Source organism: Bemisia tabaci, chromosome 10, assembly GCF_918797505.1.
Source record: "Bemisia tabaci chromosome 10, PGI_BMITA_v3".
Classification (NCBI taxonomy): Eukaryota; Metazoa; Arthropoda; class Insecta; order Hemiptera; family Aleyrodidae; genus Bemisia; species Bemisia tabaci.
Window position 1 is genome coordinate 4,891,538 of NC_092802.1, and position 26,399 is coordinate 4,917,936.

At 39.9% G+C, this 26,399-nt stretch overlaps 1 protein-coding gene and 1 long non-coding RNA gene across 2 annotated transcripts; one reads left to right on the forward strand and one right to left on the reverse strand.

The window, feature by feature from the left end:
- Nucleotides 1-4,574: 4,574 nt before the first annotated feature.
- LOC109029811 (uncharacterized) lies at nucleotides 4,575-9,544 on the reverse strand. The gene has a single exon (XM_072305236.1). The coding sequence runs from the start codon at nucleotides 9,485-9,487 to the stop codon at nucleotides 8,093-8,095; it is 1,395 nt and encodes a 464-aa protein (XP_072161337.1). The 5' UTR covers nucleotides 9,488-9,544; the 3' UTR covers nucleotides 4,575-8,092.
- Nucleotides 9,545-9,788: 244 nt separating this feature from the next.
- LOC140225674 (uncharacterized) lies at nucleotides 9,789-11,921 on the forward strand. The gene is made up of 2 exons (XR_011900661.1): nucleotides 9,789-10,177; nucleotides 11,637-11,921. It is a non-coding gene; the product is annotated as an uncharacterized lncRNA (long non-coding RNA).
- The last annotated feature ends 14,478 nt before the right edge of the window (nucleotides 11,922-26,399 follow it).

Sequence of the window (26,399 nt, forward strand, 5' to 3'; positions counted from 1 at the left end):
GCTTAGGAGTTGATTTCAGAGAAAACCAGTGGCACCTTCGTATTTGTAGCGAACTTTTACATAAGAATCATCAGTCAAATCGCAAATTCCTCACACATGCAACATCTCCATTTCACGTGGAGCAACGATCCTTGCATCAAAAATCAACTGAAATCAACTCCTAACTGAGATATTAACGTTTTAATTTTAGAATGATTACGGGAAATTAGAATTGCCCGGTCACAAGAAACACAATACCGTACGTGCACTGGAAAAAAAACACATTGGATCTAGAGTCCAGACTCTTAAAAACATCGACAAGAAGAAGTACTCTCGATTCAATCAGAATCTAGCTTAAATCAAGAACCAAGCCTCTTAATTTGAGCGGATTTTCTCTAATTTAAGCTTTTCAAAGGTTGACTGCACTGGAAAAAACACATTGTATCTAGAGTCCAGACTCTTAAAAACATCGACAAGAAAAAGTACTCTTGATTCAATCAGAATCTAGCTTAAATCAAGAACCAAGCCTCTGAATTTAAGCGGATTTCGTTTTGATTCAAGCAAAAATCCGATTGAATCATGAGTATTTTTTCTTGTCAATGTTTCCAAGAGTCTCGACTCTAGATCCAATGTGTTTCTTTTCTAGTAATGAGTCAAATCGCGCACTATAACAGTTTTGGCAGGCTTCTCAATCGAGCATTGTTCCTTTCCCACCCTGTATTGTTCAAAGTGTAATCAGTTTACTATTACTGAGCCAAAGTGTCAAGATTGAGATTGCCATATTTTCGTGCCGCACAGACTGCCCTGGTGACGTTTAGTGTGCAATTTGACTCGCGTAGACCATTGGGTTTTCATGAGAGGGAGGTTTGAATTCACGCGTCAAGACACATTAAATATTTTGGTAAGGAGGTGGTTTCAGTAATTTTTTTCGTATAAATCGTGCTCTACGTGAAATTTTGGTGAAGATACATTTATCAGAATGCTTAAATTCGTACCTTGTCTATAGTGGTCCATTATTGACAGCAATTCGCACGTTATTACCCTGGTAAAACTTGGCAATAGAATATGTGTTCCAAAATACCATAGACCTACGGCCGGCTGTAAGATTTTCAATAGCTTCTATAGCCGGCTACACAAAATCCTGAGAGTCCACGTCTACCCTGGTAAAAATTGGAGATAAGAGCTGCGTTTCAAAATACCATAGGAATTTTATAGCCGGCTAAAGAAGGCTACAGAAAATCATATAGCTGGCTGTAGAATGCGGAGAAAATCATACGGCTGGGCTATACGAAGCGATAAAAAATGATGCAGCCGGGCTATAGTTCCTATAGCTGGGCTTCACACTTTGTCACCTGGCTGTTGCTTTTTCGCCATCGATTATAAAAGGCTATAAGAAATTGTGTAGAAATTCGTGTGCTTTGGAAATCATTAAGTTTGATACCGAACCACCTTAATATTTACAAAACACACGTTATATTTTCCTTTAATACATATTTTTTCCATCAATTAAAACGAGAATAATCCATACAGGATGTGCAAATATTTCAAAATCATGAGTTGAAAAACGCTGACTCCGCCAGATTAAATATTAGAGCCTAACACAAAGCGGAGCGGAGCACTGGCGCCTACAAACCTAACAGGGATACTTCACGCATTGCGCAACGCGTGAAGTATCCCTGTCAGGTTTGTAGGCGCCAATGCGCGTGTCCCGCTGGCTGCCCGCCTGCCGCACCGCAGCGTGCCACGGCGCTTGAAGCAACTATTTCACACCAGAGGTATTGCACAGTATCATACGAAACTGAGGGCGCTCTAATATATTAGGAATGGCAGGCATCCATCAAAAGTACGGAACTTTCCCCGCAAAATAAATCTAGATACTACGGCCCAAAAAGAGAGGAGTGGTCCAAAAACTCACTAAGCACTAGCATCCGTAATTGGTGACGTTTAGCATACACTTTATCGCCTGGCTATTGCTCAATCGCCATCGGCTGTGTCCTAACCTTGTCCTACAAGCCCCTCAAATATTCTTGAATTTGCTACCAAGGAAAAATCTCTCTTGAATGGAGCAGAAGAAATCTTTGTTACAAGCGAAAAATCTGCTTCATTCATGCAATTTTATTTGCACGAATTATTTTAAGCATTTAACCCTTCATACGACCTGGCAACATACAATGACTACACACTTCGAACAATGGCACGTCTATACGTCCATAAACTACTCATCCCTAAAAACGATTCATTCGTGCAAATTTATGGCAATTTTTCCCCGTCCCTCTTCCTTATCGCCTCCTCGTGTGTTTCCTCTGTTTCTTCGCACTGATGTCATCTCCCGCGATCTTGCCGATTGGGGACATTAATTACACCTATTTCCTCGCATCCTCGCAGGATTAACAGGAAATTTGGCAACATTCATCCAGAACCGCGAGTAAAGTGTGGTTTAGGACTAATTTATTTGACTGATTCCCCGGCCTCTTTGGAAGCACGCCGGAGATGCAGGGAATGAGGCGAGGGGTCTCGAAGCGCGAACAAAAATATACTTTCAATAGTATTGCCAACTGAATGGGTGGCGGGGTTTTCACTATTCATCAGAAGCATCCTATGTTCATTAACGCGTGTACCAAGAGGACCTGAGAGCAAACTCTTTTCTTTTTTGTATGACTGTGTATACGAGAACAGAGAGCCTAATGGAGATGTTGCATGTGTGAGGAATTGGCGATTTGACTGTTTAGTCTTATGTGAAAGTTCGCGAGAAACACGATGGTGCCACTGGTTTTCTCTGAAATCAACTCCAAAGCTCAAAAAAGCTCTCAAGTTGAGGCCAAAATGGAGGGGATACCCCACGCTATCCTGAGAGTCCACCTCTACATCAAGACGAACTCTCCGTGCAAAGATAGGGAGCAAATACATTAGCAGTGATACCGTATTTTTAGTTTTAGAGTCCCCAAATGAAGTGGCAGCCCTGTCAATGTATTTGCTCCCTATCTTTGCATGGAGAGTTTGTCTTGATGTTTGTGTGGACTCTCAGGGTAGCGTGGGATATCCCCTCCATTTTGGCCTCAACTTGAGAGCTTTTTTTGAGCTTGGGAGTTGATTTCAGAGAAAACCAGTGGCACCATCGTGTTTCTCACGAACTTTTACATAAGAATCAACAGTCAAATCGCAAACTCCTCACACATGCAACATCTCCATTCAAGGTTCATTTCGCCAGTTATGACTCTTTTCGATCTAAATTGCTGCACATTGGGTCGAGTGAATTAAAGAGGTCAGACAAGAAATGTTCGACTGAAACTGCAAATATTGAGGTTTATTTCGTCACATTTTAAATTTCAAGGGGTGCTGATGGAGGAAAATTTCACGAGGAAACCAATGGAACCAATTTAAAAACCTCAAAGTTTAGTATAAACGGAGTTATAAGCTTTTAAAGTTCTCAAATTTTGTCCGACCTTTCCTATTAACTCGATCCACTGTATGCCGCCTGGTGAACCAGTTATTTTGGAGATGGCACCGTCCCTACCAAGTTCTTTGCTCCTTACTTGGACGTATTTATGCTAAAAGGAACTATGTGCATTGGGGATGCGTGCAATAAAGGTCCTTTTAGCATGAATACGTCCATTGGATTCAGTGCCATGTCTTTTTCATTATTTTTGTATGTGACATCGCGCACAAAATATGTTCGTGTTTATATTGCAGCTTCACACCTTCTTCAGCCACAAAAATCGTCGCTTCCCTGACATGAGGGCATATCTCCATTTCCTCGTGAGCTAGAGAGGGCATGCAGTTATATAGGCAACAAGGCTTACTTGAGAATAAATATACGTCCTTACGTCGGAAGAACAATGAAAGAATTGAACTGCTTCACGCATTGCGCAATACTTGAAGTATCCCATTAGGTTTGAAGGCGCCTATGCGCCTGGTTGCCCGCCACCGGCCGCGCTGCGGAGTGCTACGGCGCTTCAAGCAACTATTTCACATCAGAAGTATTGCACAGCATAATACGAAATTGAAGGCGCTCCAACATATTATGAATGACAGGCATCCTTTAAGAGTACGAAGCTTTCCTCGCAAAATAAATCAAGATACCACGGCACCAAAAGCGAGCGATAGTCCAAAAACTCACGAAATCCTTACTTCATATATAATTATTTACATCCGTTTTCAACAACGTTTAGCATAATTTTTGTAAACCATTAGAAAAAAGTGATTAGACTTAGGCCGAAACATTCTTGAGTATGCCGTCAAGAAGATTTTACGACACCTTACGGTAATGCTTTTAATAGAATCGGTTTCTGTTAGACAGGCGTAGGTCCAAAAACTCACGATCCCTTGCGTCCTGTGTTATCAACGAAAACCAGGGCTCATGAGTTTTTCGACTTACACCTGTCTAACGGAAACCGATTCAATACAGGTCTCAAAATCCACTTTTATAACCCAACTCGATTTAAATTGCTCTCCTAAAAGTTTTTCTTTCGTTGATCAAGGATTCCTTCTCTCAAAAGGAATGTTAAAAAAAATTAGAATGCATACTCCACAGATAAAATAAAAAGAGCACGCTACCTGATTTTAAGAAATTTATTTTCATAATCCAATCGGAGCAATAAGATGAACTTAGCTAATATAAAAAAGGATAATACTTAAAAATTATAAAAAAAAATGTTTTAAAGAATATTATCTAGTATCAATTTTCTTTTACATGGTATTGAAGCGACAAAGATTCAAATGAACAAAAGTAAAGGAGCCTTTCCCTCAGCTTTTCAGAAATCGACCAAAATATGACATTCACTGAAAAATAAGTCTGTCAGGTCCAGAGTCCAGGCTCTTAAAAATTTGGCAAGAAAAATCACCCTTTTCTCGATTGAATTTTTACTTGAATCGAGAGCCAAGCCTTTTAATTTCAGCGAATTTCCTTTTGTTTCAAGCAATAATCGCATTGAATCAAGAGTATTTTTTCATGTCAAAGTTTCTAAGAGTCTGGACTCTGGATCCGAGAGACTTTTTCTTCCAAAATTAGAAAATAAGTAATATCATCCCGCTTCGATATAAGCTGGAGTTACAAGAGACTCTGCTATAATAAAATTCTCAAATCCATTAAAAAAATGACTAACTACTAACATTTCACATTTATCTCAATTTAACACAAATTGGATTATATTTTGCAATAAGGAATTACTATTTCTGGCTCATTACAGAAACAACATATTTTCCATTAGTTTCCCTACGTGGATACGTGCTTTTATGGTAGAGCCAGAGATAGTGGTTCCTTACCGCTATATGTAATCCAACGGACCACTAGACAAAGTACGAATTTAAGCATTCCGATACATGTTTCCTAGTCAGAATTTCAAGTAGAGCACGATTCGCACAACAAAATTTACTTAAACCGACTACTAACGAAGATATTAACGTTTTTATTTCACATTGGTTACGAGGAATTTGAACTGCCCGCTCACAAGAAACTCAAAGCTCTTCGTGAATCAAATCGCGCACTACAACGGTTTCAGTAAGCTCCTCTGTCAAGCAATGTTCATGTCCCACCATGTGTTGTTCAAACTATAAGCAATTTGCTATAGCTGAGCCGAAGCGTCAAGATTGAGGTTGCCAGATTTGTATATCGTAGAAACTGTCATGATAACGTTTAGCGCGCGATGTGAATCACGTACAGCGTTGAGTTTTCATGAGCGGGTGGTTTGAATTCACCTATCAAGAATCATTAAATATCTTCGTAAGGAGTTAATTTTGGTAATTTTCGTTGTGTGCATCGTGTTTTACGTGAAATTTTGGCTAAAAAACATGTATCAGAATGCTGAAATTCGTACCTTATCTAGTGGTCCTGATCCACAGAGCGACAGGAGCTGTGAACGCCATCCAAAACGTGTCACTTGATTTTCGGATTCGGTCGCACCGGAACGTATCTCCTGTATCGATAGACATTACTGTTCCTAATTGATTACGCGGAGAGATCCAGATCGCCTCAAAATGTCCCGGTCATTGCTCAAAACACACGATGAACGGTTTCGTTCCAGGCGTGGAAAGTTCGTCAAGCTAACCTCCTCCGTCTCGAAAAGCAAAACCCTAGTAACTCCCACTGAATTGAAACAGACATCGGCGGTTTTTGTACGGCACGGCGGAGCAGGACTGACAACGGAAGAATCAGAGTTTGATGACCGGATTGATGGAACGATCTTGACCAGTGGGGAAGTGTCACATTGACACTCTCAAGAGGACTAGAAAATACTGCCGTGATAGCGGAGAGAGCGTAAGTCTAGAGAGCATCAACCAGTTGAGATTAAAACTTAAAAATAAGGCGTATTATAGTCTGAAAGAATTCTGTGAGGACCCTTTAAAATTCATTTTCATTCTTCATTTTTTTCATCCATTCCATGGGCCGGATTAAGGGGGTGGCCACATGGGCCGTGGCCCATGGCGGCAAATCTAAGGGGCGGCAAAAATTTGCAATTTCTTAAAGTGTAGGTATAAAAAAAATCGGCTTTATAAAAACAAAATTATAAACGAGAAAAGGCGACAAAGTCTCTCATTTCCTGAGAGTATAGTAATTTCTAATTTTTTCATCTCTTAGTGATACAAGAGACAGCACCCTTAATAAGTCGAGTTACGAGAGAAACCAAACACGCAATTTGGCCTAGAACGGTGCGACGAAAACGAATGATATGATAACGAGGACTTGAGTTGAAAAAAAGGAGCCCTCGGCGCGGCGATCGGCATGTAACACATATTAGCGCCTACAAGACTGCACGAATACTTCACGCTTGGCATCAAACACAGTGCGGTAATTGCGGTCAGCATGAAACGGATAGCGCCTACAAGAATGCATGAATACTTCACGCATTGCGCTAAACACAGTGCGGTCAGCGTGAAACGCATAGCGCCTACAAGACTGCGTGAATACTTCACGCATTGCGTCCAACACGGTGCGGTCTGCGCGGCCGGCGGCGGAAGTTAAAATCGTTGAACCACATTTATGTTTGTTCTTCATAATTTTTTCGTTCATTTCTTATGAATGGAAGGCCTTGTCCACACAGAGATAGGTTTACGGAACTTAATTTTCGCGCAAAGTCTCGTGAACTTTTGCTAGTAGTGTTGACAGGGCTTTCCCAAAAAATGTATTCAACACGAGTAAATGCGTCTTATGCACCCCTCCCCCGCTGGCACGTTCATTTGATGGTTTTTATTGAGTCTCAAAACGAATGAGAAGGGGGCGGCAAAATATAGGCGGCCCATGGGCGGCAAGTAGGTGAATCCGGCCCTGATCCATTCCCTGTCAAATTGCCAATAATCATCCAAAACACTCTCGGAAAGCGTTCGGATGATTAAACATCGACCGATTACATTTCAATTACATAAAAAGAGTCATTGTTCATTTTCATGTTAGGCTAGAGTTATGCAAGACAGCCGTAAGTGCTATCTCCTGCATTATTTTGTGGTCGCGTATGGACACACAAGTCAAAACTGACACATTTTCAGGTCAGAAATTGGCAGAAAGGGGCGGCACTTCACTTGAAAGCACTGATTTCATTCGCTCTCTGGAGGAATAATGTCACTAACTGCTGTCCTGCCTGGAACCACGCCATTTATTGCGGATACTGACGGTCGCAAATGTCTCGTTTATATATACAATTATGATGAATTATGCTGTTTTAGCTATTTCAGTGATTTCATCTAACAAAGATAAGTCTAATTTTGAGGGAAACTCGATTTCGAAAATGTGACACTTCTGCTCTCTTCGCTATCACGGCAGAGTACGCGTGTTGAGTTGATACAGATTGAGATGGACAAGCGTTACTGATAATCTAGAGGCCGCGGCAGACGATCAAATTTCAAACCGATGGGTCACTAAACCTTGTGTTTTTTATTTAATATTCTAAAAGTACCGGGAGAGTAGATTACGCGGTGTTTTATTGCGTATTTTTCGAGCCAAAATCCTGGACAATCTCCCTTTCACAAAGTCCAAAAACGTGACGGAATCTCAATTTCGTTGGAATGGCGGGAAAACGATGGGAATGATGTACTACGGGAGTCAAGTTGCTACCTCCTCTCATTTTCCACCGATGTTAATTGACAAAAAAAACGTCCCCGACATCATCCAATCAAAATCCCTCTACTTATATATTTTCTTCCCCTTTTTTAATCTTTCCTGGATATTCGTTAGAACCTTGTTCATTCCGTCTATTTCACCTGATGTCATCTCGAAACTCCGCTCTTCTATAGGGTACTTATAGGACTTCCTTATATTGACCCAGGTATTTCTGGTCAACATAGCTTGGTGTATTATGTCTATTTCAGTGGGATCTTTGGAAGCTGCACATTTCTTACGCGAGTCCGATTCCTTTTTGAACTTATCCAGCTGCTTTTTCAAATCAGCGGAAGTTCCTCTTGACACCGCCAACTGGCTATTAAGTTCAGCCGCGTCTTTTTTCGACTGTGAAAGCTGCTTGCTAAGGTCATCAGCTCGGCTCTGCGACTGTGACAGCTGTCGTCTCAAGTCTGCGTTCTCGTCTTGTTTCTTTGAAAGACTCGCTTTGAGAGCGCTGACTTTCGCCAAAGCTTGCTGGTATTCCTCTCTTAATTCGCCGATCACAGCCTCGTTACTTTCCGTTTCGGCTTGGTTAACTTCCTCCGTCAGCTCTCTTTGCTTGCTGAGAGCTTCTGACTTTGCCTTCTGCAGCTGATTCTTGAGATCGACAATTTCTTTGTCCAGCTTCGGCAGCTGAGCTTTGAGAGCTGTCCTCGCGTTATTTGCCTCTGTCAGCTGACCCCGAAGGCCTGAGGATTCCGTCTGCGCGGCCAGCAACTGACCGTTGAGTTCGGCGTTCAGCATCCGGGAGGCTGACAGCTGCTTCTCGAGGTCAGCTCGTTTTTTAGGCCACTCGGAAAGTTGCAAGTTGAGGTCGACAGCTTTGTTCCTCGAATCTGACAGTTGAGCGTTGAGGTCAGCGGCGGTCTTCTCCTGCGAAGCCAGCTGCTCCTTTAGTGAGTCCACCTCAACTTTGGATGCCTTGTACTCGATGGTCAGTTGATCGACTGTGCCTTTCGAGGAATTTTGACGAAGGTTGATAGCGCCCCGCGATTCCTTCAGTTGTTTTCTCAATTTCTCCACTTCTGCCTTCGCTTTCGAAAGTTGGTCTCTGAGTTTGTTAACAGCCTCTTTCGATTTTGAAACAAGCTCGCGCAGTTCATCGATTTTTCTTGAAGCTTCAGCTAGCTCATATTTGAGATTCTCTACCTCTTTCCTTGAGTCCTGTAACTGCTTGCCCAGGTTTTCTCTGTCCTGTGACTTTTGCCTCCTTAAGGTTTCGGATCTCCGGTTCTCCGACTGTTGTCGTTCAAGCTCCCGTTTTTGTATTCCATCAAACTTCTCTTGCACCTGATAGATTGTGATGAATTCGATAGGAGTTATTCCCTCATTGATCGCCCGATTGTACAAACTTTTACGTGCTGACCTCAGATAGCCCAGGGAAACTGTGCAAGCATATTTCGCAGCCAAACCCTGCATGCCCTGCAAACAATAAAAAATAAATTAAAACCTTTCGAGTTCACTGCCAGCAATACTGCCATGCTGAGAAAGAACGCCGCATGAGCCTTCAGACGTTGTCAAATTGCCTCCAGTAAAAAACGAATTTGCCGTGAGAGTCTTGAATAATTTCCTTTCAAACTTTTTTAAGACAATTTTGTTCGCAATTTTATCTAAAATACCTGGAAATATTGAGGAAAATTACGAATCATTTTCCTCAAGAATACATGTTTTATACGGGGAAATTTGGCAACTATCAAATGGTCTTACGCTGTTTTTCCGTAGCACTGCAGAATAGTACACGAACATCACAGCTTGTTTAGGCCTAGCATGATTAGCCGTAGCAAGTATTGTGAGGGACACTGAGGAAATACTTTCGCTCCAAAAATGGTAAATATTAAATCATCGTCGTGAAAATTGGTTTTATTAGAAGATAATCTCAATGTTCTAGTTAGATTAGATTAGATAATGCTCTAATTAGATCATTAGATCATTTTCACAAAGAGAGGTCACTTTTAATACGCTTTCGCTTTTTGACTTGTGTACTAATTTGGATAATTTGTCATGATGTGCAAATAGCGTGTTGCTAAAAATACTTTTGTGTGTTTAATCAACTCAATATGACCTATTTGGGCCTCTCCAGCAACGAATCAGGAATCTTCATCATGAAGTGTCAGTGTGCATGTTGTTCGTTTAATGAGTTATACATATCGACGGTGTAAGTCGGCAATCACATAACTCGTTTGCGGTGTCTGAAAATCTCCGCCTCCACGTTATTTTTTTAAAGGAGAACAAATTGTCATAATTCCTTGAAGTTTTTGCAGAATTTCCTTCGCACTGAGAAGAAGAATCACGGCAGTTTTGAAGAATGACCGTTGAGTAGTTTTCCGTTTAAAAAATAAAGTATGACAGGAAGTCTGCGACGTCGCAAACTGAGTTATGCGATTGCCGACTTACATCGTTGATATACATGTTCTCCACGTCCCACCAATGGATTTTGCCCAAAAAAAAGAAGAAAAAAAGAGCCGAACTGAGGAATGAACATTAATATGAGACATGGAGCTGATGGAGAAATCCTTCTACCCTCACAAGTGTGTAACTGACAATTAGACTTAATTCATTTTGCAATTCGGAACTAAGCAATTTCTGGCTCAGCTTAGAAACAGCGTAGAAACATGCACCATTAATTTCCCTATGTACATAAGTTTTTTTATTTTTTTTATTTTTTTTTTTATTTTTTTCGGATGAGCCAAAAATTGTAGTTCTAATTATTGCAAACTGAAGTCCAACTCTATCTGCTCTTCTTCTCCTCCTCCGCTAGTAAAATGTATTCATCGAAAGAAAATATAGCTGCTTAGAGACTTTTTTTCTGTGTTTCTTTTACAATATTGACTGATAACATAAAGTCGATTGAAATTTTAAATTTTTGACAATTTGGTTGAAATTATAATGTAATTTTTACTATTTTGATACAAAGTAAGTACGAATCGAACGAGTGAGACGAAGGTTTTTTTTTTCTTGCTGATTGGAAAACTGTGCTCACAAGCCGATATTAAAGCAGAATGCTCGCTCTCCTTTTATTGAATAATCGCTTGACCCATCGACATATGGATCATATCTACGTGCCTAAAAACTAGCATTTGCAGGCGTGGCGCGTTTATGGGTATTAAACTGCAAGGTTCTCTGCTATATTTATGGGCACTTTGTAAGAGTAAGGCACTGAAGAAAAATTCTCGGCGTTTTTACCAAGGTCCGTTGGTCTTTACCATCTCACTTCTTTTACCAATTATTGGTAATTTTACCAAGACAGACTGGTAAGCTTACCTAAAAACCGGTATTTTTACTGTTTTTTCGGGTAAGAATACAACTTTTATTGGTGATCAATTCTCGGTAACTTTGCCATTTTATCTCGGTAATTCTACCACAGTCGATAAAAAATATTGGCTTTTTTACCAAGGCCCAGTAAAATTATCGAGAAAGTTCAACAATTTTACCGAGATTTCTCGGTAAAATTACCGATTCCATAAATGGTAATTTTACCAAGAAAAAACTGGGATCAAATAGAACCCAGAATTCTTGCTAATTTTACCCTTTTCTTAGTAAATACACTGAGATTTTTTTTTTTTTTCAGTGGGAGAGACAAATCCTTTGCGTTTGATTTCATTTACCTGAAATTTATCCATGATGTGATCCTTAAGTTCTGCCGACGGTTTGCACTTGCAAAGTCCTCGCCACGATAACTTAGCAGTTGCAGCAAGCCTGATTCTTCCTTCGAAATTCCTGAAAAACCCATGCGTAACTTTGCAGGTGTTTTCGCACTCATCTTCGGTCATAGTCAGCAAGTCCTTGTAAATCTCCTTTTCATTTGATTGCCCTTGCACTAAAGAGGAGAATAAAACGATGGTTTTGGACGTGTTTACGGAAAAACGAATCATCTCTAGTACATTGTGCTAAAAAAATCATGCTTTTCTGAGAATTTGCACACAAAAATTGTATTGCTTTATCTGAGAGTGCTTAGGGAGCTGAGTTTGCAGTATTTTTCATATTTTTTACAGAAATGGAATTTGTAGAAAAAAAGATTTGAAAGTGAGAAAATGTACCCCCTTGTGACATCGTCTGGCGGAATTTTCCATTACTTAAACGCAAGTATTTTTGCAGCTTCGGTTATTTTGTCATATTTCCTCCAATACTTGTTCAATTTCGATACCAAGGATATTCTCTTGCTCAGTTTTCCCAGTAATTTCATTTGAAATATAATTCTTACAAAATTTCTGACACATTGCAAATTCTCCATTTAAGGGAACATGCCAAAACGGAAATAGTTTTTTTGTTTACGGACTCGGCTCTCCTTTTTTTTACACTTATGAACATAATAAATGTAATTTTAATTGAAAAATTATAACTGTCGAGAAGAATTGGACATTTCGCAATTTGGAACTATAAATTCTGGCTCATCTGAAAAAACACTTATGTGCATAGGGAAACTAAAGGCACATACGTTGTGTTTATACCGGGCCAGAATTGGATGTATTTCTGCGAAACGGAACAATGTCCACTAAGACATGAGCCCTGAGACCGTTAAGAATATATGTGTAATAGGGCTCACGCCAAAATGCACATAGTTCCGTTTGACAGAAATATGTCCAATTTATAGTTCAAATTTCCCAAAATTGCAAAATGCAGTCCATTTAGCAATGGTTATTAATTGTAAAGCATGTTCATAATATAAAACAAGTTTTTAAAAATTAAAAATCAGTAAATAATGCAGGAAAGATACTTATTGGAGGTTAAACATGATTGGCACTTTGAAAGGTTTGAAATGATAAGAAAATAAGGAGAACGCATTTTAATATTATTTTATAATGAAGCTCTGTACGTTTTATTTACACTTGGCGTAAAATGACATGATACACAGTGATTCAAATACATATAACCAAGAATAAAGTATTATTGTATGAAACATAAACGAAATATTTACTCACTTGCGAAACTGGGCTGATCCAGGAGTGTTGAGAGACTCGAAATTATTAGAAGTAGAGGACACAATTTCATTTTTAGATGTTCAAGAAGGTATAAATAAAAAAAATTTGATCAGATCTAGTTCATTTCTCATTTTCCATACCCCAAACAAGGTAATTGAAAATAGATAAAATCAAGTAATCGAAAAACTAGATATATTTCAAGAGGAAGGGTCACGAGGAGCATTTAAAGAAGAGTCTTATTTTTTATACACCAGTAATCATCACAAAAGAAAAGAGAATGTAAATGTAAAATTATCGAAAAGAAGATACGAAGTCAATCGCACTAGTATCGTGGAACGATGAGTCAGTTATCAGTATTCGCACCTCACTTCGCAGTGTTTTCAGTACGTTGATCTAGATTACACGTCTAAATGAATGTGATCCGCTCTAAAACTGTACCGTTTTTCAATGTCAGAATCGGATATTTTTTTTTTCACATTCAACGGCAGAAATGGCTCTATTCCATGACGAATGGTGAAAAAACTAAATTGAAAAAAAAAAAATCAAGCCCTATTCACCTATAAAAAACTGCACGAATTTGAAGTAAAAAATTAAAAATCTTCCTTCAGCGACTAAACTCGCAGACCTGTTGCAAATTAAAAACTGAAGTCCTTGAGAAGATAAGTCGAATGCGTGACGAATTCGAACGATCCCTGCAATGGGTTGAAGGTCGAAATAAAAAAAAAAGAATACCTCCATTTTCAAACGTATTTTCGTTTTCGGCTGTTGCAGCCATGAAAGATATTGAAAAATGCAAATTCCTTCTTATGTTTCCCAAAATTCAAAAATTGTGATATTTTATTGTGCTTGAGTGCGGGTTGCATACTCTAGCCCCTGAAAAATATGAAATATTTCACAGCCGCGTTAAATTTCATGGAATATTTCACTGAAATTTCCAATCTTTCATTTTTTTCTCACATTTCATGCTGACATGTCAATGAAGAGGCTGTAAACCTCTTGGATAGTACAATATTAGTGAAAAGATTAAAAAGGTGGGAGACCTTTGAACTCCCATCAAGATTTACTTTTGTAAGTATAAGTCTGTAAGGTATGAATGAGAGGTTGAATGGAGTGTAAAAGGAAGAATGTGAAACAATTAAACTAAAAACCTTTATGTTTTAATATCTCTAAAAATTTTACAATGCCTGTTTTTTTAGATAATCATCGTATTATCTAACGTTACCCGGTAAAATTAATGCAATTCGTTCAGTTTTGGTTTTAAATCATTTAGATAGATGCGAGGAAATACGTGTAGTAGTCACGTTATATTTAAATAAAATTCCTTCAAAAGAAGAAGAAGAAGAAGAAGAAGAAAAGAAAAAAAACATTTCATGCCACCCTGAGTGTAAGATTTGCAGTCGGTCAGTCGGGCCATATTTTTTTTACCCTTACCAAGGGTTCGTTCATGGCATCAGCCAAATCCTCGTGCTCTTGTTTGGTAATCTGGACTTCCTTCCTCTGCGAGTTTACCTCTTTACCATCACGCGTATACTTGTGCATTACCATGAAGTACTTTTGGGGCCCGTCTGGCAAATAATAGTACACGGGGGAGGTCCTTCTGGAAATTAGAACCCCGCCGCAACCACCCACGCACCCCTTACCGGCGCATTTCTTGCACACCCTTTTCTTAGCGGCATCCAGCTGCTTCGCCAGGTCGTTCAAGGTTTTCCTCGATGCATTCAGCTGCCTGTCAAGTTCACCAGCATCTGTTCTAGACTTTGAAAGCTCCATGCTAAGCTCATCAGCTCGCTTCTTCGACTCTGACAACTTTCGCTTCAACTCTTCGAATTCGTCCTCCTTCTGTAAAATAGTGGCCTTAAGACCTTTGGCTTCTCCCGCAGATTCCTGTAATTTCGTCCTCAGCGCTTTGGTCTTGTTTGCCTTTGTCTCTTTGGATTCTCTAGCCTTTGCCCTCGCCTCTTTCAACGCTCCCAGGTCTCGTGCGGTTTTGCTTATGGCCGTTGTCAGTTCACTATTGAGTTTGGTGATCTCCTCCTTTTTTTTGGCCAACTGATGGGCCAGTCCAGCATTTGAGTTCTGTGTCTCGAGAAGCTGACCTGATGAAAATAATTTATTTATGTCCTCGAATTTTTTTACAGAAATGAAAGCGTATGAAGAAGAAAAGTGTGAACATCGAGCTCGAGTTTTTTCGAGTTAAAGAAACGTTGTTCTGGTATCTTTCTTTTAACTTAAACTTAATATTAACGAAACTACGTTTATTTTCTAACTCAACTGACTGACTCTAAGTTAAATTCGCACGGATTTAACAAAAAAAAAAAAAAAAACAAGTTTTGTCAACAAGAAACGACGCTATCTTTAGAAAAAAAATTTCAGTGTGGCACCAGCTAGCATACTTGCCTACCCTGTGCTCTCAGTGAAAGTGTTGACCGTAGTTGGGGTTGGTTCGGATATGCAACTAAACTAACTCACCGGCAAGGCGGAGGGTATCATGGGATTTGAAGGCGCTCCCTGCCACCCTGCCACGGCCGTAATTTTGAAGATCTTTACTGATAAAGACGGTACTATTTAGTTGCGAGTTACCTCAACTGGACAAGTTAACACGCAGACTGATTGCAATAGCCGGAGATTACTGGTTGCATGCGACATTTGGACTGCATTTTGCAATTTGGAGCTATATATTCTGGCTCATCCGAAAAAACATTTATGTGCTTAGGGAAATTAATGGCACATACGTTGTTTTTAAACCGGGCCAGAATTTATAGTTCCGAATTGCAGAATGCAGTCCATTTGTACTGTTGTACCCTCAAGGACCGCCGCTCACAGATTTTTTCCCCAACAGTCAACCCACAATACAAACCCACTAATCTCCGATGATCCAGCGTTACAACTAAAATTTCATTAAGTTCAGAATTTAAATTTTTGTTTTCGTGCTCATCCTTCATATTTCCTGTAAAGACATAAAATAGCATCGACTGCTGAATGTCTCTAATGAAAATTAAACATTATTGTGAATAGCAATGTGAAAATAAAGAAAATCGGCTTAGCCGTACCTTGTATGGTATAAATAGACTACATTTTGCAATTTGGAACTATATATTCTAGCCCGGTTTAAAAACAACGTATGTGCCATTAGTTTCCCTGTGCACATTAAGTGTTTTCCCAGAAGAGCCAGAATTTATAGTTCTAAATTGCAAAATGCAGTCCAAATATATTTAAAAAATTCGCATCAGAGGCACCTTTCGGGCACTGCCACAAACCCACTGACACAACTCATTGGGTTTTTAATATTTTAGTTAAAGCATGTTCCTGCTTCGTTTTTCTTTGCTTTGTGCTTATGTTATCACCGACGGTGGGCTTTGCCCGAAGGGCGCCTATGATGCTACTTTGTTTAATATATTTGTATCATGCACGATAAAGCGAAGCCGATTTTATTTTTTCTAATAAAAATAACTAACTTATTTAAGGTGATTCGTCAAGCTCAAGTGACGTGGTCGAACTGGCATGCGATATATCACTTCGATTGGGTCACGAAATCTCGGTCGATTTTGATTTTTTAGCCAAAGAAAGGTCGATAGCCCAGCATGAGCCTAAAGAATCATTCTAAACCCAAAAATCAGCAAAATTCCGAGAAATGAAAGCAGAATAGTGTTAGGAAAAAAATCTCGCATTCGATTCAGCTATCGATTTCTGTATCGAATGCGAGGTTTTTTCCTAACACTATTCTGCTTTCATTTTTCGGAATTTTCCTGATTTTGGGCTCAGAATTATTCTTTAGGTTCATGCGCAGGGGCTATCGTCTTATGTTTGTTTCGCTAAAAATTCAACATCGACCGAGATTTTTCACCTAATCGATGCCATATGCCGCATGCCAGCTCGACCACGTCCCTTGACCTCGACGAATCACCTTAACATTCATAGTTTGTGTCGACAAACCTTGGAGGTCGGCAGATTCCGTCTTCGCATCCATCAGCTGAGCGTTGAGTCCAGCGGTGAGTATTCTTGATTCCTCCAACTGGCGCTCGAAGTCCTCTCCGCTTTGCTGCCACCCTGATAACTGCGAGTTGATAGCAATCACCTCATCTCGCGACTCTGACAACTGCCTCTTCAGCCCCTCAACTTCCTCCTTCTTCTGCGACAGCTGCCTTTTGAGAAACTCCGCCTCGTTCGTTGACTGCTTGTGCCCGGTCAGTAGACTGGCAATCCTGCTGAAAAATGGTTTTTGAATCTTGTCAGCACTGTTTTTCTCCTCCTCTAATTGTTTCTTCAATTCTGCGGCCTGTGCTGTTGCCTCTGAGAGCTGTCTCTCGATCCCTTCGGCTTCATCTTTCGATTCTGTCAAACTTGTGGACAGTTTTCCGATTTCTTTCGTTGCCGCCCTGAGCTTATTCCGCAGATCATCGGCCTCTCTTATGGATTTCTTCAATTCCTGGTCGATTTCCTCTCGTTCGTGAGATTTTTGCCTCCTGAGGGCTTCAGCTCTCTTGGTATCCGATAACTGCCTTTTTAATTCCGCCTTTGCTGCCATTGCTACCATCTCTTGCAGCTGATAGTACGTGAGGAATTCGACAGGTTCTATTCCTTTCTTCTCAGCCCGGTTCCTTAGTGAATCGCGTGCACTCTTCAGATACCCAAGGCTGTTGACGCACCCGAATTCGAACCTCATCTGAAAATGGACCAGGGTGGCATGAAACGTAAGAAAGAAATGAAAGATTGGAAGTTCCAGTGAAATATTTCATGAAATTTCACGAGGCTGTGTAATATTTCATATTTTCCAGGGGATAGAGTGTGCAACCCGCAATAAAACACACAAAAACGAGAAAGTCACAATTTTTACATTTTGCGAAACATGCAAAGGAACCGGTATTTTTCAATGGCTTCCATAAATTTCTGAAATTTCATGAAATATTGCAGGTGAAATTTCAAGATTTTACTTTCCATAAAATTTTACCACCCGGAAATGGGTTAATGTGTTTTAACGACCTGCGAGCCAATAATTCGTCGTTCCCCTCCGTAGAAAAAACAAGAGCAAATAACAAATTTTCAGATGAAATTTGGGCGATTTTTACACGAGACAAAAAAAATTATTGAAATTTTCAGTAAATAAATTCGCAAGATTCACCTGAAAAATGCAGTCTGCATAAGGAAATTTGGCAACGTTGACACGTAGTACGTTCTTTCATGAGAGAAACAAAGAGCTTTGAAAAAAAGAACACATTGGATCTAGAGTCCAGACTCTTAAAAACATCGACAAGAAAAAGTACTCTTGATTCAATCAGAATCTAGGTTAAATCAAGAACCAAGCCTCTTAATTTAAGCGAATTTCCTTTTGATTCAAGCAGAAATCCGATTGAATCAAGAGTATTTTTTCTTGTCAATGTTTTCAAGAGTCTGGACTAATTCCAATGTTTTTTTTTTCCAGTGCGCCATCGACTTCAAACCCGATGGGTCGGTGCTTCATGACATTAATTTTAAAATGTGCACGCTACATCTAATTTCTGGGGCAAAGCATGTTAGATATCATGAAGAAAATATGTTCAGGACCGCAAATCGAACGCTTTCCGAAAAAAGCGGATTTTGTTTTGATTCAAGCAAAAATCCGATTAGATCAAGAGTATTTTTTCTTGTCAATGTTTTCAAGAGTCTGGACTCTAGATCCAATGTGTTTTTTTTTTTTTCCAGTGAGAAAACAAGAGTAGCAATTCGAATTGCCGGCCGAGTGGCACCCCCTGCTTTTACGAGTCGTCTCTGATTGGCTGATCCGCCTACTGTCCACTTTCTGGAGCCCTTATGGGAAATAACCCGGGGTTCATTTTTCATGGGAAATATCTCGAAAACAAGGAACAATTTATGCGTCGGAGATTTCAAAAGTCAATTCTCCAGATTTTTCTGACGAGATTGATTTGTAATACACGACACTCTTTTCTCGAAACACCGAACAGTTCGACCTGGAATTTTGTTTTTTGAACTTCAAATATGACTAGTGTCATGAAAAAACAATTCAACAATTTTTTTTTTTTTTACTGCTTCAAGTATCCCACAAGGGCTAATACCGCGCTTCATCCCCATCCCATTTGACAACCATTGTTTGAGACCATCAAACTCGGGTCGCCTGGCCGGGAATCGAACCCGGGACCTCCCGATCATACTGCCGTGCCAAGGAAAAACGCCGTATGAACCTTCAGGCGTTGCCAAATTTCCTCCGATAAAACACGAATTCCCTGGTGAACCTAGGAATATTTTTCCTCCAATTTTTCAGAGAATATTCCTTTGTATTTTGATCTAAAGCCCCTGAAAATTTTAAGGAAAAATATTCATAATTTTCCTCATAAATAAGCATTTTATCTGGGGAAATTTGGCAACTCTCGAATGTTCATACGGCGTTTTTCCTTAGCACGGTAGCATACAGAAAAGCACTACAACCACTACACCATAGGAGGCCGAAATTCCAGGATGAGCTGTTTGATGTGTTTGAGAAAGAAGTCCATACGTCTGCTCATGTTCAGTTAGCTAAACTACGTGGGTAGAACAAATCAAATTCCGAGGTCATCCTTGAGTCAAGGCAATTATTATTCAAATGTTTTTTTCCTCACCCATGCTCCAAATCTTCGTCTCATGAGATTGGCGAGTTCCGGCGATATGACGCACTTGCAATTTCGAAGATAGGTGAAGTCTGCAGCTCCAGCAAGCTTGTATGTATCGTCAATGTCATCTCTGAAAAACCCGTGCGAGACTTTGCAGGCGTTTTCGCACTCGCAATCGGTCATCCTAAGTAGGCTCTTGTAACTGCTCATATCCACCTCTTTACTTTGCACTAAAAAAGGGAATGAAAGAATCTTATCATGGTCGGGTTTTCTCTGAGAAAGAAAGGGACGAATTTTAGCTGAAATCACCACGCCTGAACGCAACGATTTGTACTCTTAGGACGTCCGTGTTGCATTTGAAAACATGAAGGCGCAATGGTTGCATTCTATGTGCTCATGTTGGCTTGGCGCGCATTACATAGTTACTAGCCTAACAAACAAAATTATTCGTCTCTATAGTGTAGAGTCTATAAAAATTATGTAATGCATTTTAGAATATTGAATTACGCGTAATGGCTGCTGTCGTTGGCTCGTTGCGCCTATATTGGCATAAAGCGCATTATAGTACTTAACGCCACGTCATTATGCAACTATTTGTACTCCACGGTTGTCTCTGTTGCATACATGAATAAATGAAGGCGCGATGGCTGGGAATTTGATATAAGTCCTAGGGCCCAAAAAGGCAGCTGAAACCCCCCCCCCCCCTCCAAATTTGCTCTAGCTCAATGACAAAGAAAACCCTGGTTGGTAACTCGAAAATTTGAAGAAACGAGATCCTCCAAAAATCATGTCCATTGCCCATCAGTTATGTGGATCTTAGGAAATACTTCAGATAAAAAATAAATAAGTTTAAAGGGTCAGTAGAGTAATGATGATTGGTGATGGTAATGATTTGGCATGTATTAAAAAAAATACAAAATTCCTATACCTCGAGAAAATCGAGTGCACGAACATTTTGGACAAAATTCCAATTGCTGAATCCTAAATTTAAATTTAACATCATAAACAACTAAAATTGTATGAAAAAGTATTGCCTCGCTGGCGATAAGAACAGCCGGTAGCGTGGGAAAGGGGGGGGGGGGTTCCTTTAAAACTTGATAGCGTCCAAACATGTTTATTTAAGAAAACCAGTGTATTTGGGTGATTTCTTTCCATGCAAGAGGGAAAAACATTAATTATTTTTCACCTACTTCTTGCATGTTTTACGATTACACAGGAATTGAAGCCATCTTAGGACTTCTTAGGTTTGATACGTAAGGTCTCGCGTGTGCACAACATGTCCATGAGTTTGATAGACTTCGATTGCGACGACTATTATTTTAAAAATGCTGAGGTGCAGAGGTGTAGACTAAGCTAGACTTATAGAGACCATCATCAGAAGTCTTGAATGCTTTCTACTTTACAAGTATATAAAGAAACGATGTTATTATAGACGCACAAACTATTTGCACTTTTTGCATTGTACTCTCAGATGCTAATTTATTTGTCTGAAATGATATATGTTATACTTTTTAATTCTTGAAAAATAGAGCTGAAGAAAACAAATAAAAATGAATTGAAAACACTACACTGGAAAAAAAACACATTGGATCTAGAGTCCAGACTCTTGAAAACATTGACAAGAAAAAATACTCTTGATTTAATCGGATTTTTGCTTGAATCAAAACGAAATCCGCTTAAATTAAGAGGCTTGGTCCTTGATCTAAGCAAAAATCCGATTGAATTAAGAGTACTTTTTCTTGTCGATGTTTTTAAGAGTCTGGACTCTAGATCCAATGTGTTTTTTTTCCCAGTGTACCAAATTTAAAACTAAGTTTTAAATATATTTTTACTTACTTGCGGAACTGGGCTGATCGAAGAAAGCTAAATGACTGAAACTTATCAACAGGAACGGACTTAATTTCATTTTTAGGGTGTTCAAAACAATTTAAAATAGTGTCGATTATTGGAAATGGCACAGTTTTCAATTCACAATTTCCTGCCACGATAATGCACGATAAACAGTACCCTAACATTAGTTTGTAACAAGATAACATATAACACAACACGAGTTGTTATAATGTTTAAGCCAATGGGAAAGAATATATATACACATTAACATTAATTTAAAAAGGCTACAGAGAACAATCCAAAATATTCAAAAATTATAAAAAGCGCAATACCCAGAAATCATGGTATGCTGGGTGATTGTTTGGTATGCTTTCCACTTTGCAGTATCACTTCGCTATGGCGCTGATGTAGATTTGAATCCCAGATTAATATGATCTATCTCAGAAGCCGTGCAGTTTTACACTCTCATATTCAAAAATGATATTTCTCCACATTTTCACCAAACGATTTTATTCCATGGAGAGGAAAGCAAAAACCGAAACGGAAAAAAACTAATCTAGCCGTTCCCCGCGCGTTGAACACTGCCCCCCAAAAAACTGGAAATATGTCACGCACATAGACTCCTGCACTAGGCGAGAATCAAACGTCAGGGGACGAATTTAAATGAGCAAAGAATTGGAATGCGTCTGAGTATAAGAATTTTTTAGAAACACTGGCCTTGATGTTCAGAGTTTTATCATGTAAGAGAAAGGTTGTTAAAATTTAAAAAAGAGCAAAGTCCTCGTGAATAATTCATTTCCCTCTAATTAATATCATACCTAAGAGTAATTTTCAGTATTTTTTCTCCAGTAAGTGTCGTCGCCTAAATTGTGTTCTACGCAAAATTTAGTAAAGAAACACGCATCAGAATGCTTAAATGAGTAGCTTGTCTACTGATCAGAGCCAATTAATGCAAGTTGACAACACTGTTAATACTCCATGTAAATCCATTGAGTATGTCGATTCCACGTGAGACAGGCTGTCTTGCCCAGAATCGATTTTTTAACATAGACTTAATTGGAGAAAAAGCAGTTTTGCCATGAAACTTTCAAGAATCGTCACTGCTACTGTGCGAGAGGTTTGGTAACAAGTTCAGTGACTTTAACGACCGGAAAGAAAAGTAGACAGTTTATAGACGCGCATGGGATAACATTTAACATTCGTTCCAAAGGGGCTAAAATTCAAAGATTAAGGAAAAAAGAAGTCTTCTTCACTCGATTTGCAAGAAGAGTTTTTCATTTATTTTATTTCAAACGATACCTACAAATGTAAAGATTAACAATGCATTCTCAGAGAATTAAACACCACCCGCTATGGGAAAAGCTTCAAAACCGTTTGGCTTTAGATTGGAATAAGGCAACGCTTCTTTAAACCTAAAGGTGAGAGCTAGCGCGGTCGTAGTTTTTTAAAAGAAAAGAAATTTCTAAAATAAAATCGGTGAGAAATAGTTGTTTCCATTGACGAAACAAAAAACGAGCGGAAGGGCTCGAATACTTTAGTATTAGAGAGCGCTCGGCTCTTTTCTATGTATAGGCGCGTTTTTAAGTTCCCCAAAGAAGCAGTGAGCACCATTAAGATGAAAGAACTCGCTCACTAAAATTCTAACGATCAATTTTGAGAAAACTATACTACCGCCGAAAAAATATATTATAGCAAAACATTAATTTTCTAGTTCCACTAAGCTCCTATAACTTTATTCCACTTTATTCGGGGACTCCACAACTGAAAACACGGCAACCCTGCTAATGTATTCGCTCCCTATCTTTGCATGGAGAGTTTGTCTTGATAAAGAGGTGGACTCTCAGGATAGCGTGGGATATTCCCTCCATTTAGCCTCAACTTGAGAGCTTTTTTTGAGCTTGGGAGTTAATTTCAGAGAAAACCAGTGGCATCATCGTGTTTCTAGCGAACTTTTACATAAGAATCAGTAGTCAAATCGCAAATTACTCACACATGCAACATCTCTATTAGCTGTGCGCTTAAAAAGGACTTGCACGTTGAATCATGGTTTCATCTATTTGCCCAGTCCAAATCCTCGACTAGAGGACCTTCTAGAGAAACCGAAACCACGTCGTCTGATTTCTGTCAATACTCTATCGATCGTCGCCGACTCAGTCTGTGTCATCGGAAGCGTCCAGGTCTCTCCCGGTATCGGTCTTCCATCAGCTCCGTATCTATGCAGCACGGCTGATGTGAATCCTCCGCGGCTTTGAACCTCTTCGATTACTTCATAGACATCCGGGTGTCTGCTCAGTACGATTTCACCGCATCCCTTGAACCGGTAAGGCCCTCGCAACGTCTTTCGAGCGTTTTCCAGCTGATCGCAAAGCTGGCCGTTCAAACTCCTGCAAGCGGTCAAATCCTCGCCTGTTTTGTCCAACGCTTGCTTTGTGCGTTTCAGTTCCATGGCTGCATCCAAGAGTTGTTGTTTCGCATCCCTCAACTGAACCCGGAGAGAATCGACCTCTCTCTGCAGGTCGGCCACCCGGGCGTCCATAGTGCGGACTTCGGCATTCTTCCCTCTGTATAGTGCCCATATCTTTTGGAGTTCTTCCGCAGCTGACTTATCCCTACGTTCGAAGGCTGCCGATTTCGTCCTCAAAATCTCGCCTAACTCGGAGGCTTCTTTCTCTGACTGTGTTTTTTGCTCGTTGAGTTTAGAGATTTCTTCTAGGGTTGCCTTCAGTTGACTCCTCAGGCCGGCGCACTCGTTTCTCAGCTGCGACACCTGGATAAAAATTAGGAGTGAGAAAGTAAGAACGCAAGAGTGAAGTAATTTTAACAAGTATACAGAAAAAAAAACAGTATGTTGGAATTGTTTTAGCGAACGTGCGTCAAAAATCAGCATAAAGCTGAAAATCTCGATACAGAGGGAAAAAGCTCACACGAGCACACGTTTCCCTCAAAGAGATAGGTTGTTTGGTGTAACACTAGTTACGACCATTCAGGAAGGCAACTGAAGACGCGTTTCGGGTCTAATTGTGATGTTGCGTGTGTGAGGAATTTGCGATTTAACTGTTGATTCATATGTAAAAGTTTGCGAGAAACACGATGGTGCCACTGGTTTTCTCTGAAATCATCTCCTAAGCTCAAAAAAAGCTCTCAAGTTGAGCAAAAATGGCGAGGAGCCAAATGGAGGGGATATTCCACTCTACCCTGAGAGTCCACCTCTTTATCAAGACAAACTCTCCATGCAAAGATAGGGAGCGAATACATTGACAGGGCTGCCCTCTTCATTCGGGGACTCCACAACTAAAAACACGGCAACCCTGCGCTAATGTATTTGCTCCCTATCTTTGCATGGAGAGTTTGTTTTGATGTAGAGGTGGACTCTCAGGGTAGGGTGGGGTATCCCCTCCATTTTGGCCTCAACTTGAGAGCTTTTTTTGAGCTTGGGAGTCGATTTCAGGGAAAAACAGTGGCACCATCGTGTTTCTCGTGAACTTTTACATAAGAATCAACAGTCAAATCGCAAATTCCTCACACATGCAACATTTCCATTGGACCCATCCTCAGTGCAGCGCAGCCTCCTGAACTTTCTGCTACCAAGCTCGGAACTTGCACTTGCCCTCCTGAATGTTCGTAACTAGTGTTGCACCAAACAGCGTATCTCTTTGAGGGAAAATCGTGCTCATGTGAGCTTTTTCCCTCTGTGTCGAGATTTCCAGGTTCCTGGATCTTTAACGCACGTCGGCTAAATAATTCCAACTTACTGCCTTACGACTCTTGCGTTCAATCTGTTTGTGAATATTAAAAACTAGCGAAATGCCCGTGACTGGAGTCACTAAAATATCTATAACCCCGAAAAAATGGTGGTAGGGGAGCAAGACATGCCGTACAAAAAAAATGATAAAATCGATAGAAAAATGAGTTGTGGGGAGAGGGTGATGGAGCTAGAAAAATGAGCTGCGGGTGGAGGGGGGGAGGAGGTAGAATAAATGCTGGCAAAAAAATTAGAAGTAACCTAGAAATGATTTATTAAAAAAAGAAAGAAAAAAAATGAAAAAAAGAAAAAAATAAATTGAAATAAAACATCAGCTGATAGCAAACAAAGGTTACCAAGGAAACCAAGGAATGGAACTTTCATAAAAACAGTTTAGTGGAAAACGGCGTAAGTAGGGCACTTACGTTAATTACCGTTTATAAGTAAACGATAAATGCGATTAAACCGAAAATTTATACAGTTCTTCATAAGACCAAAATGGACAAAATTGCAAAATTTGAAGAAGCTAACGTAAATCTAACGATAGTTATCTTGAACGAAAGAATTGCTGACATAGGTCGGGTAACTATTATAGGTGGGACAATTAAAGAGAATAGAGAATTGACAGGTGTCTGAAATTTGATGAATTTCGTGATTCATTGGAAACTACTGAGTAATCTGAACACGAGGATATCCTTGGATTATGAATTGGACGTATTTCTGTCAAACGGAACTAAGCGCCATCGGAGGAGGAAGGTAGAGGGGGGGGGGGGGGGGGCTTTGATTGGCGGCGGAACCGGGCGTCGGGCTCATTCCGTCCTATACTCGCAATGCTTTTCCATGGCGCTTAGTTCTGTTTGACAGAACGCGGTATCCGGCATTCTAAATTTCTCAAAAGGAACTCAATTTGGCGCTTAGTTCCGTTTCACAGAAATACGTCCAATGGGCCTGTTGCATGCAAGAGATACAGCCGCGCGAATAGACTTTTTAGAGGTTAAATGACACGAAAATTACGATGGTCACATTAAAAAAGTCTGAAATACACTCCTTACTGCGCAATTTGCGTTGTTAGGAACGCGCTTTCTCAAATTTCCCGCGTCTGGGGGCAGTTTTCTAATCACCGGAAACGAGCAAACGGCGGGCTCGGTGATTTCCGGAAGATGCCGAGTCGTTGTTGTTGTTGTTATTTTTTCCTTCAGTTTGTTCACAAACCCAACGTGATCTCTTATAGTGGTTCTTATACGCTTTATGCGGTCACC